The sequence below is a fragment of the Petaurus breviceps genome, unplaced genomic scaffold, assembly GCF_028583685.1.
Source record: "Petaurus breviceps papuanus isolate PSGF00001 unplaced genomic scaffold, PetGlider_PUasm1.0 90919, whole genome shotgun sequence".
In the NCBI taxonomy this organism is placed as follows: domain Eukaryota; kingdom Metazoa; phylum Chordata; class Mammalia; order Diprotodontia; family Petauridae; genus Petaurus; species Petaurus breviceps.
Window position 1 is genome coordinate 5,478,488 of NW_027187378.1, and position 12,814 is coordinate 5,491,301.

Consider the following 12,814-nt stretch of genomic DNA (forward strand, 5'->3'; position numbering starts at 1 on the left):
TATATATATATATATATATATATATATATATATATATATATATATATACATATTATATATGCATGTGTGTCAAATTTTTTGATGGGTTGTTCAGTTTTGCTGGATTTTTGTTTTCTCTTCTTTAAGTTCTTTGTTTTAAAAGACAGTTTTCTGGGAAGGGGAGGAGGAAAGATATTAGGTTGACAGGACCAACAATCTATCTTTAAAAAATGGAGTTGATGCCAATCTATGGTAGACACCTGAAGTAAAAGTCTTTGTTCAAATCAGAGACTTCAATAAAAAACTTTTTATAGGTCTATTTATAATCTTATGACTGAGTGATGGTTTACCTTTATTAATAAGAGATGACTTAAAAAAAGAGAAGTGACCTTGAAATTCTGGGGTAAAAGAGTTTCAAAGCGAAATCAGGCCCTTACCTTCACAGAAAATATAACACCACCTTTAGGTTTAAAGGAACTGAACAGAGCCAACAAGTCTTTAGCCTTTAATCTATCCCAGTCCATGTTGCACACTGCTAATCGACGAGTAATCTACATAGTTGAAGAGGAAAATAAAATGTCATGATATATATTATTCCTACATTAATAACTAGAAAACAATATAAAACTACTGCATGGACATATTTTTATACTTATCTAATATAAATTATTTTTAAACTTTGATGGAATTAAGAATCAACTAACATATAGAGAATAATATTCATTAAATGTCTCAGTTTACATAAAGGAACATGATTATGAGCTATTTTAGTCAACTCTAAAGGGGTAAACGAGTTTATACCCAGTTTTTAAAATTCTTCAGGTCTTTGATTCATTTCACAGCCTCACCCTAACAAACAAAAGTTTTCTTAAAAAAATTAAGGTAAAATTTTGGTGGGTTTAGATATGGAAACTGATGGCTAAAGCAAGTAAATAAATAGCTAACCAAATATTGAGAGTATTTTCTACCAGTAAAATTTTGATTTAAGCCCTTAACAACAACAAAACATTTGTTCTATTAAAAAATTTACCTCATCTGCCCGAGGGGCATCTTTATCTAATTCTCTCCATGCATGCTCAAAAGCAGATTCCTTAGGAAAAAATTCAGTCATATCATCTTCTTCATCTTCTGAACTAGTTTCAATATTTCCTTTTCCTCTAGCAAGATCAGGGCCACTATCACTTTCATCATCATCTTCATCCTCATATTCTGAGATTTCCTCATTATCTCCTGTACTTCTATCTTCTGATTGTTCATCATCTTCTGTTTTACTATCATCTTCATTATCTTCCTCCAATTCACCTTCATCAGATTCATTGATATCTAAATAAATACCACTGTTGTCTGCAATTAATTAAATGGGAAAAAACTTCAAGCAAGAATAAACATCAAATCACAGTATAAACATATTCAAATACAACTAAAACGTACCATTCTAGGAAAAAAAGAGTAAGAGTACAAATCAGGTTTTATAAAAACACCCAACAATCCTTCAAAAGAAGTATAGATATAGATTAATGATGGATAGAGAAGTAGAGCCAAAATTATGGAAATACAGTACAAACCATCTGTAGTGTCAAGCAAAGGAGTATTCAGCACCCTGCTTCAGTTCAAGTGTCTTTAAGCCTTGCCGTGATTATATCAAGTCTTTGCTAAGAATCAGAACCTGTGAAGCTCCCAGTAGGAAGGACTTGCCAAAGATGGGGACAGGGAGGAGCTAAAGACCATATAACAGCAGGAGCACAAGCTGGGATGGAGCAGAACTGAGAACACTTGTGGTGTCTGGCACTCTGTTTGTCTGTGTTGATTTATATTACTTTGTCGGACAGAAGTCTTCTGTCTGTTGTTTGTGTAACATCAGATAGAAGCATTCCATCTGTTGAATTGTGTTACCTTGTCAGACAGATGCACCCTGTCTGTTGACTTGTGTGGATTTTACAGGCAGAAAGAGAACCTAGATAGTGCCAGCAATGTGTCTGCATGTTGTTGTAATTCTGCTAAACTTGATGTGTGTGTAGATATTGCTGTGGCTCTGTTAAGTTTTCTCTTCCCAGGAACAGACTTTGAAGGCCTTGAGGTGGACTGATCACTGTGAGCTTCAATATGCATTGGGAACTGCACAAGGAACCAGATGAGGAGATGAGAGCTGCCCACCTGTGAATCCAGGTGATGGCTGGGCCAATTCAGGAAAGAGCTAGGAACATGTAATGGAAATGCAAATTTAAAGATCTTCCCTGCCCCTAGGCTAAAGTGCACCTGGAGACTGGGGTGGGAGGCTTGTTTTTCAGTTGATACTTTTTGATTGGCCAGAGGGTCCAAAAGGTTGTTACATTCTCTGAGCCAGGAGAAGGCTATATAAGCCCTGATGTGAGGCTCTGTTTTGGGGACTCACTTTGAGAAGTGTTCTGTGATTTGATCTGAATTCTGGGAAGCCGTTGTTGAGAGTCCCCCGGCTTTGAAAAACCCAGATTTGGAAACCCAGATGTTGACTGGGTATGGATGTAATGGTTGGACAGTTTGGAAATCTGTCTACTTGATCTGTTTCTGTCTTGATAATTCTGCTGTATGCTTTGAAGTTTGGGGTGCTGACCTTTTTCCCCTGAATAAGGTAAATGATATATGTCTGACTGATTAAAGTAAGCTTATTAACCCATTTTGAGTTGCTTTCCTTTAACAAAGCAGATCCAAGAACCTGCGTGAGCAGGCACCTTGGGGACACTGGGGTGCTTGCTGCTACAAAATGGCGTCACGAACAGGATCTGCAGAGTAAAAGGAAAGTATGGGGGCTGGGATAATTGTTTGTTTCCCAGTTGTGGTAGCCGTGATTCTGTGGAGCTGTGGAGCAGGAGAGAAGAATGGCCTGCATGAAGACTTCGCTGAGCTGAGAGCAGGAATGGTGAGCTGCCTGCATCGGGACCTGGGCAGAAGCCAGGAGCGGCTGCTGCCTGCAGGAGGAGAAGGAACCCAGGAGGTCGGAATTCAGCCACAGGAAAAGATAAGAACTGAGCAACAAAGCAGGGGCACTGAGTGTGTTTCCTGGCTGCTTCCCACAGTTTGGGACCCTGGGGGAGGATGGACTTGTGACTATGGTGGGTGGGATGAAGTGCCTTGGATCCCCAGGGACCCCACCTTGTTGGTTTTGTTGCCCAGCCCCCTCTCTGTGCTTGGAAGCAGGGGCTGGAGCTGTGTGAGGGGAAGGATACCCCTCCCCCCCCTCCAGAGAACTTTATTTGAACTCTTGTTTTGAATTGAGATGATAATGCTATGTACTTTGTGTTTGTTTAAGGTCCAGTAGCCACTTTGGTAACTTTAGTTCTGTATCTTGAAAATGTGACCTCAGAAATGTTCAGTGCTAATTTAAAAGTAAATTGTCTATTCTATGGGCATGAAAGATCTTGGGGCGGAATGTAATGGAAATGCAAATTTAAAGATCTTCCCTGCCCCTAGGCTAAAGTGCACCTGGAGACTGGGGTGGGAGGCTTGTTTTTCAGTTGATACTTTTTGATTGGCCAGTGGGTCCAAAAGGTTGTTACATTCTCTGAGCCAGGAGAAGGCTATATAAGCCCTGGTGTGAGGCTCTGTTTTGGGGACTCACTTTGAGAAGTGTTCTGTGATTTGATCTGAATTCTGGGAAGCCGTTGTTGAGAGTCCCCCGGCTTTGAAAAACCCAGATGTTGACTGGGTATGGATGTAATGGTTGGACAGTTTGGAAATCTGTCTACTTGATCTGTTTCTGTCTTGATAATTCTGCTGTATGCTTTGAAGTTTGGGGTGCTGACCTTTTTCCCCTGAACAAGGTAAATGATATATGTCTGACTGATTAAAGTAAGCTTGTTAACCCATTTTGAGTTGCTTTCCTTTAACAAAGCAGATCCAAGAATCTGTGTGAGCAGGCACCTTGGGGACACTGGGGTGCTTGCTGCTATAGAACATGGAAGAGGAACTATGGAATTTGGGAGCCAGCCTTGAGCCAAAGTGAGAGGACCTTTCCTTGGGTACATAGTACTGACTGACAAGATCATGATTTGTTGTGACCTAGGGGTAGGAGAACTTTGTACTCTGTACCCATTAAGGATTGGAAGCTAGTCTCTAGTCAAGAAGAAAGAAGACTTTCTGACTGAGAAATTAAGACAATGGGACCAAGGGGTGGGAGAACTTTGTACTTCATATCCTGAATAATATCTTTTATCTAAAACTATGTGGTCACTTTAGTGGTAAGTTGTTATATCATTGTGAATTCTGTACTTTGGTTTCTGTGAAGCAAAACAGAGTTCACTATACTATGTGATCACAATCTTAAAGATATTCACAGCAGCAGTCCTCTGAAAAGCTGCTTGTTCTTGGCTTTATACCATCCCTTACCTCCCTCAAATTTCTTGCCAAAAGATCTAGAAAAGGCACCACACCACACGGAATGACGATTCAGAAATCCGAGAAAAATCAGATTTGATAAATCCAGGTCGGCATAGGGAGATGGTGGTCTGCATACACTGGGCACAAGTTGTGCACCAGAGCATGAAGAGGTCCTATTCAGCTTAAACTTGTACGTGATGCAGGGAGAGGTACCAAACTGGCAATTCACTATGTATTCACCACTCATTCACTTCTCAATTTTCCAACAAACAACTGTGGTGTGGATAAAGGGCTGGACTTGGAGTCAGGAAGTCAAGAGTTCTAATTCTGACTTACACTTACTATGTGACTGGAAAAGTCACATAATCTAATCTCTTCTCAGCCTTGTGTCCTCATGGGTAAAATGGGAATAGCAACTATTTCATAAGGCTGTTGTAATGACCAAATTAAATAAAATATGTGCAATTCTTTGAAAACCTTAAAGTATGACATAAATGTTAGCCATTATTATCACGATCATTATTTCTTACCTGTAAATCCAATGGCCTTTTGTTAGCCCTCATTCTACTTAACATCTCTGTAGCTTCTGACGCTGTCCATCAAACCCCCTAGAAACTCTCTTTCTCTGGTTTTTCTCCTATCTGTCTGAACACTCCTTTTCAGTCTCCTTTACTATAGTACCATGGCTCCTCCCATGGGCTGTGTGGACATACTCCAAGGCTCTGTCCTATACTCTTCCCTTGGTGACCTCAGGTTCCCTGGGATTAGATCTCAAATGTACATATCTACCCCCAATCTCTCAACTAAACTCTAGTCAATTATCTACTATCTGCTTGCTATCCCATATGTATTATTTTTCAAGAAATCACAAAATGGGGGCGGCCAGGTAGCACAGCAAGTAAGAGCACCGGCCCCAGTGTCAGGATGACCTGGGGATCAAATCCAGGCTCAGACACTTAGCACCCACCCAGAAACACCTGGCCATGTAACCTTGAGCAAGTTACTTAACCTCAATTGCTTTAAAAAAAAAAAATCACAAAACTGTCCGGATATCTTAGAACCTGAGAGCAAAGTAGAAACTGAAAAGAATCCATGGATTACCTCCATTACAACATGAAAATTTCTAGGAACATTATGGCCAAAATCCTGAGCTCCTATTTAAGAAAAAAAAAATATATTACATGCAAATAACTAAAAAGAAAGAAATTCAAGTATAGAGCTAGGTAGATCACACAAGATTTAGCAGCCACCACCACATAGAAGTGGATAATTTAGAAAGTTGATCAAGAATTACAACCAAGAATAACCTAATAAGCAAAATGGAGTATAAAGCTACAGAGGGAAAAAGGACTCAATGAAACAGATGATTTTCAAGCATTCCTGATGAAAAGACCTGAGCTAAATAGAAAATGTGACACACAAATATAATACTCAAGAGAACCACAAAAAGGTAAAAATGAGTGAGAAATCATAAGGGACTAACAAGCTTAAACTGTTTAAATCTTTATATGGAAGAATTATAGCTAAATCCTTAGAATTTTATTATCACCACGGGGCCAAGAAGTAATCTAATTAGAGGGCCTGGGTAAGATTCTGTTACATTTGGATGAACTCAAATGTGGAATGTTCTGGGAGAGGAGGTGAGGAACTATAAATGCTGGAGGATATTATCTTACATAAATGGGGAAGACAAGGAAGAGTTGATAAAAGAATATGAGGAACAGAGAAGAGTGGACAACACCTGGTTCAAGGGGGGAAGAACATATACTCATACAACTGAATACAGAAATTTACCTTATCCAACAAAGATGTAAGAGGGAAATGGGTTAACAAGAAATGGGAGGAGGGAATAAGAGGGAGGTTAGATTAGTGGAGGCAGCAGTCAGAAGCAAAAGATACTCTTAAAGGAGGGGGGCCAAGATGGTACAGTAAAGAAGCACTCAGTCAAGTTCTCCCAAATTCCCCTCTAAAAAAACCTCTAAAATAATGCTTTAAATCAAATGCTGGAGTGGCAGAACTAATGAAACAATTTTCTAGCCCCAGACAACTTAGGAGGTTGGCAGGTAAGGTCTATCTCACCATAGTGGTGGTAGGCCCCAGGCCATGCCTTGGGGTAGTTGCATGGGTGACAGCAGCAGCTCTAGTTCTCTCAGCCCCAGAGCCTTTAGTGGTGGGGGTGAAGGGTTGAACTGGTCAAAAGCAGATAGTAGAGGACCCTTTGCTGGTACTGGAATTAGGAACCTGTTGCCCTGCCCATACACAGTTCAGGCTGTAGTCCTAGGGCCAGAAGGAGTGATAATACTGTGGCACACTCATGGCTACAGGAGAGGACGTGGACCTGTTCACAGTCTTAGTGATAGTACTGGTAGCTACAGGGAAACAAAAGTCCCTTTCTGGGTAAAGACCATAAAACAGATCAGGAGAACTGTGACCACACATCTCCTTAGATCATACTGCCTTGGAAGCACTGAAAACCTACTGATCTCCAGAGCTAGCTTGGAAAACAACAGCAAGAAATGCCAGAAGCTGGGGCAGTTAGGTGGCGCAGTGAATAAAGAGAACCGGCAATTTATATCTGCAAACGCTTACTTCAGTAAAATAGAGAAAGAGCAGATCAACGAACTGGACTTGCAACTAAAAAAATTAGAAAAAGAACAAATTTAAAATCCATAAATAAGCATTAAATTGGAAATACTGAAAATCAAAGGAGAGATTAAACAAAACCAAACTACCAGTATCAAAAAAAATGAAGAGTGAATTAATCATCAATTAAGAGGAAATTAAAGCAATTATTAAGTTATTTTGCCCAATTATATACCAACAAATCTGACAATCTAAGTGAAATGGATGGATATTACATATTGCCCAGCTATATAAATTGCCCAGATTAACGGAAGAGGAAATAGAATATTTAATTAACACTATCTCAGAAGAAGAAACTTAAAAAGCCATAAATGAACTCACTAAAAAAAATCTCCAGGACCAGAAGGATTCACAAGTGAATTCTAGCAAACATTTAAAGAGCAATTAATTCTAATACTTTATAAAGTATTTAGAAAAATATGCAAAAAAGGAGTTCTATCAAATTCCTTTTATGACAAAAATATGCTTTTATCCTAAACCAAGTGCAAAAACAGAAAAAGAAAACTAAAGAACAATTTCCTTAATGAACATCGATGCAAAAATTTTAACTAAAATACTAGTAAGGAAATTGTAATAATATATCCCAAAGATCATATGTTATAACTTGGTGGGATTTTATACCAGGAATGCAGGGCTCGTTCAATATTAGGAAAACCATCAACATAACTTACCACATGAATAACAGTATCAACAGAGGCAGAAAAAGCTTTTGACAAAATACAACATGCTTCTGTGAAAAACATTAGAAAGCATAGGAGTAAATGGAGCTTTCCTTAAAATAAGTAACATCTGTCTAAAAACATCAGCAAGCATTATCTGTAATGGAGATAAGCTAGAAGCCTCCCCAATAAGATCAGGGCTGATGCAATGATGTCCATTATCACCATTAATATTCAATTTTGTACTAGAAAAGTATGCTACAGCAAAAGGAAAAAATAAAAGGAATAAGTATGGGCTACAAGGAACTGAAACTATCACTTTTTGTAGATGATATGGTTATACTTAGAAAACTCTATAGTCAACAAAAAAACTAATCAAAAAACAATATCCTTCAGCAAGGCTGAAGGATATAAAATAAATCCATACAAATGATCACCATTTATGTATATTATAAACAATATAGGAGGAAAAGATAGAGAAATTCCATTTAAAATAATTGCAGACAGTATAAAATATTTGTGAATCCATTTGCCAACACACAATAGGAACTAAATGAATACAATTACAAAAGACTCTTCATTTTTTTAAGAGGGGAGAAGGAAAGGCAACTGGGGTTAAGTGATTTGCCCAAAGTCACACAGCTAGTAAGCATAAAGTGTTTGAGGCCACATTTGAACTCAGGTCCTTCTGACTCCTGGGCTGGTGCTCTATTCACTGTGCCACCTACCTGGCCCACAAAGGATTCTTAACATAAATAAAGACAGATCTAAATAAACGGAGAAATATTCACTGTTCATGAACAGGCCAAGTCACTATAATAAAAATGACAATACTACCTAAATTAATTTACTCATTTAGTGCCATACCAACCAAACTACCAAAGAATTACTTTATAGAGTTAGAAAAAATAATAACAATTCATCTGGAGGACCAAAAGTTGAAGAATATCAAGGGAATCAATGGGAAAAAATGTGAAGGAATGGGGGTTCTAGCGGTATCAGATCTCAAACTATGTTACAGAGTGGTAATCATCAAAACAGTTTGGTACTAGATAAGAAATAAGAGTGGTTGATCAGTGGGAAAGATTAGGTATACAAAATGCTGAAGAAATTGAGCACAGTAGGCTAGTTTTTGATAAAGTCAAAAAACCCAACTATTGGAGCGAGAACTCACTATTTACCAAAAACTATTGGGAAAGCTATAAAGCAATTTGGCAGAAACCATATATAAACCAACATCTCACATTATATACCAAGATAAACTCAAAACGGCTACATGATTTAAACACAACAGGTGAGATCATAAGCATATTAGAGAAGCATGGAAGAAATTACCTGTCAGATCTATGAATAGGGGAATAGTTTGTGATCAAAAAAGGGAGAAGTTCACAGGAGGTAAAATGGTAAGTCTGATTATATAAAATCATAAAGTTATTGCACCAATAAAACCAATGGAGCTAAAACTATAAGAAAATCAGGGAACTGAGGGGGAAATATTTGTAGGAAGTTTCTCTGATAAGTTTCATTTTTCAAATATATAGAGAACTAAGTCAAATTTACAAGAAAAGGAGTCATTCCTCAATTGAAAAAAGTTTTCGGAGGAAGAAATTAAAGCTATAAATAACCATATGAAAAAATTTTCTAAATAACTAATAATTAAAGAAATTTACATTAAAACTATTTTGAGGTACCCTCACACCTATCAGATTAGATGATAGAAAAGGAAAATGACAAATGCTGAAGGAGCTATGGGCAAACAGGTATACTAAGACACTGTGCAGCTGTGTCTTAAACTACTCCAACCATTCTGAAAAGCAATCTGGAACTGTCTCCCAAAAGCTATTAAACTGTGCACATCCTTTAACCCAGCAATACTGAAAGATACCAAAGAAAGAGAGGCAAAGGATCTATATGTACCAAAATACTTATAGCAACTCTTTTTGTGGTAGCAAAAATCTGGAAACTGAGCAGATACCCATTAACTGGGAAATGGCTTAAATTATGGTTTATGAATGTCACTAGTAGGGTGACTTAAGAAATAACGAAGGGAATTATTTCCGAAAAAAACTTAAGAAGATGAGAACTGGTAAAAAGAAACTGAATTAAGATCAAAGATACCTTCATCCTCAAAAATTTTTGTATGTGCTAAACAAGAATGTTTTTGGGATGTGGCCATAAATAAGTCAAAAATCAATGATTAGCCAGAAGATTCAAACTTTCATTAATCTCTTCATCACAAAAATTTGTAGTCTTCAAAATTTTCACACGAACATAAACTGTTAATAATCTGCCATTTTTCTAGTATTACTACTAAAATAGTAGGATTTTTAGCAATTATCAAACTACATTAAAAGTCTCTTCAAAAAAAAAAGTCAAATACAAAAGCACACTGTAGTCAAGAAAAACTTAAGACTTTTTTTTAACTAACCTGAATCATATTTCTCTTTAGGAAACTTCACCTTGGAAGATTTCATGACTTTATTATAGTCTAGTTCTGATACTTTTAGTTTTCCTCTAGATGACGTGTCTGCACTATAGAAAAAGGCATCTTTTTGATTTTTTATGTCTTTATTTGTCAATTCCTTTTCATCCTTTTGCAGATTATTTGGTGCATGCACTTTCTTAACTCTGCTCGAATGCTCTGTTTTCCAAATATTTTCATAATCATCTGGCTCTTTCCCATGTCCAAAGTCTTCCTTTCGCTTAACAGTGTTGCTTTTTTCCTTATTATCCAGCAATTTTTTTGAATCTCCTTTTTTAGTTTTCTGGTTCTTTTTCTTTGTTTTCTTTTTGTTTGATGCTTCACTATATTCATCTGAGAGATCAGAATCTGAATCTGATAAGTCATAATAACGTTTTAAATCCTCTGTACTGCTGTGATTTATGGGACGTCCTCTTTTATCCACTGTATAGTTCAACTTGAACTTTTTGTCATGAAACATCGCTCGAAATCTCTTATCGATTTTAATTTTTCGGTCCTTTTCTGGCATTTCCCAAAATCTAGGGTCCTTTGTAATTCGCCGAAAACGCTCATCATTCAAAAGTTCTTCTTTTGATGCCATTTTTAGGCTTCCTTGAATAACCTAAAAATTTAAATATGTGATTACGAGGGTTTAAGTTTACTAAACAAAAATTGTTTTCAAGAAAGCTTCACTGAATCTTTTAAGTTATATTTCGTATAAAATAAAAGCAACTCATGATAAAACAGTTTCCACTGTTCTCTACCAAGAAATGGGTTACAGCTTTAATATCCATAGGTTCATCTTAAGTTCAATTTTTAAAAACCATCCTTGTGGTCAGACTAGGTTTCTCACTTTTCTAGCCCAGAAAATTGTTACCCTAATTAACCACCCTGCACAAAAGAAAACCTCACAAGGGATCTGGGAATACTTATCTTTCCAAGGAAATCTTAAGTAATAAAATTATCACCAAAAAAAAAAGAAAAGTTTTAAAACAAGCTCCAATACATCAAAAATCAATATGAATACATGGACTTTCGCGCCATTATCTTTAGATCTGAAATCTGCCTGACAACTACCTTTCTTCTTCTATCCTCAGGCTCCTGGGTTCGATAACATATTAGTTATAAGTGTACAAAATATAGCTGGGCTCTTCCCAAAAGAGGGTCAGGGGGTGTGGCTTCCTAATGGCTGCAATTATAGTTTAGCAATCTCTGCCCCACAGATCCCCCAAACTCTGTAAGGAGAGATGAGAATAACAAGAGCTTACTTGTATTAAAAGTCATGATGCAGTTTACTGCACCAATACTTGTGGGACATCCTATATTATATCTCATTTTACAGGGGAGAAAATTAAGTCTCGAAAAAATTAATCACAGCAAGAAGTTTATATGTATATGAACATAAGTTTATATGTGTATATGTAGTTATGTATCTCACTACGTGCTAGGTACTATGCTAAGCACGTTACAATTATTTCATTTGATCCTCACAACAAGGGGGGGATGGTAAGTCGATCCCCATTTACAGATAAAGAAACTGAGACAAATAGGTTAAGTGCCTTTCCCAAGGTCACATAGCTAGGAAACGTCTGAGGTCGCATTTGAATTCAGATCTTCCTGCTCCAGATCCAAAGCTCTATCCATCACGGTACCTGGCTGTCCGAGGTCACACAGCTTTTAAAGCGGCAGAGCCAGAACATGAGAAATTCACCCTACCTCACGCAGTGCCAGAGAGGAAGCTCCTCGGAACTCGAAGGGGCCGGCTGCTCTTCCAAAATGGCCACTATTACTTCCGGACAGGTTCAGGCGAAGACAATTCACCTCAGCTAGCGACTTTCTTTGAATCTCTTACAACTCCGCCACCGAGACTTGGGAGTACCAAACGCCTCAGCTCACTCCGCGAGTGCCCCCACAGCATCACGTGGAGAAATCCAAGCCCACAATCCTTTGCGTTAAGCTCCGGAGGTACGGCAAGTGATCTGGGTCAGAACGGCAGCTTCGCGTTAAGCGCGCCTGCTGAAATGTATTAAGTACTGCCGCAGCGCATGCGCAAGGACTTGAAGGCGCAGGCGTGTCGGCTTGTCTGTGTGGCCAACAAGGAGGTCGCGCCGACATGCTGAGGGCGGCCCGGCTCCGGTGGTTCCGGAGGCTTGGCCAGCCGGTGCCTCCCCGCGAGGCGGGCTGTGGTTGTGGCGGTGGACGGCAGAGCAAATCCCGGGGGACTTCCTCGGACCTTTCCCTGTTGGGCGGCACCGTCCCAGGCGTCGTGAATGTCTTCGATCGGGTGTTGAAGAGGAAACAGAAGAACTGGGCGGCCCAGCAGCCGGAGCATGAGAAGTACGACTACCTGAAGGAAGAGGTGAGTGCGTCGTCTCTGGGTGAAGGTAAAAAGTCTCCTCTGGCAGCGGATGCCATAGTACGGAACCGTCCTGGACAAAGGCACGGAGGCTGCATGACTGACTAGAGTTTAGAATCAGGTGGACATGCGCATCAAATTAGTTCGCCATCCCAGTCAACAGGCATTTTAGTGCCAGGTTCTATGCCTAGTGTTGAAGAAACAAAGCAAGCCCCCCCCCCCAACACCCCCAGCACCTATTCTGTAATAACTCAACAGATAGGTTTGAAGCGTTGTGCTTAGCCCTGGGAATAGAAAGCTAAAACTGTCCTCAAAGAACTTATTTGGTTGGTTGTTGCCCTTAGTTCTCGAAGAGGACCAAGA

The 12,814-nt window shown here is 38.8% G+C and overlaps 2 protein-coding genes across 2 annotated transcripts in view; one reads left to right on the top strand and one right to left on the bottom strand.

Annotated features, from left to right (window-relative positions):
- Positions 1–11,984, bottom strand: part of ESF1 (ESF1 nucleolar pre-rRNA processing protein homolog) — a 99,752-nt gene extending 87,768 nt beyond the window's left edge. The window contains exons 1-4 of the mRNA XM_069075432.1: positions 11,812–11,984; positions 10,063–10,717; positions 1,010–1,323; positions 417–530 (exon numbers count right to left, since the gene is read on the bottom strand). Of these exons, the coding sequence (XP_068931533.1) occupies positions 417–530; positions 1,010–1,323; positions 10,063–10,696 (1,062 nt within the window). The 5' untranslated portion in view covers positions 10,697–10,717; positions 11,812–11,984. The remainder of the gene's footprint in view (positions 1–416; positions 531–1,009; positions 1,324–10,062; positions 10,718–11,811) is intronic.
- A 134-nt stretch (positions 11,985–12,118) lies between these two features.
- Positions 12,119–12,814, top strand: part of NDUFAF5 (NADH:ubiquinone oxidoreductase complex assembly factor 5) — a 41,835-nt gene continuing 41,139 nt past the window's right edge. The window contains exon 1 of the mRNA XM_069075437.1: positions 12,119–12,454. Coding sequence (XP_068931538.1) covers positions 12,209–12,454 — 246 coding nt within the window. The 5' untranslated portion in view covers positions 12,119–12,208. The remainder of the gene's footprint in view (positions 12,455–12,814) is intronic.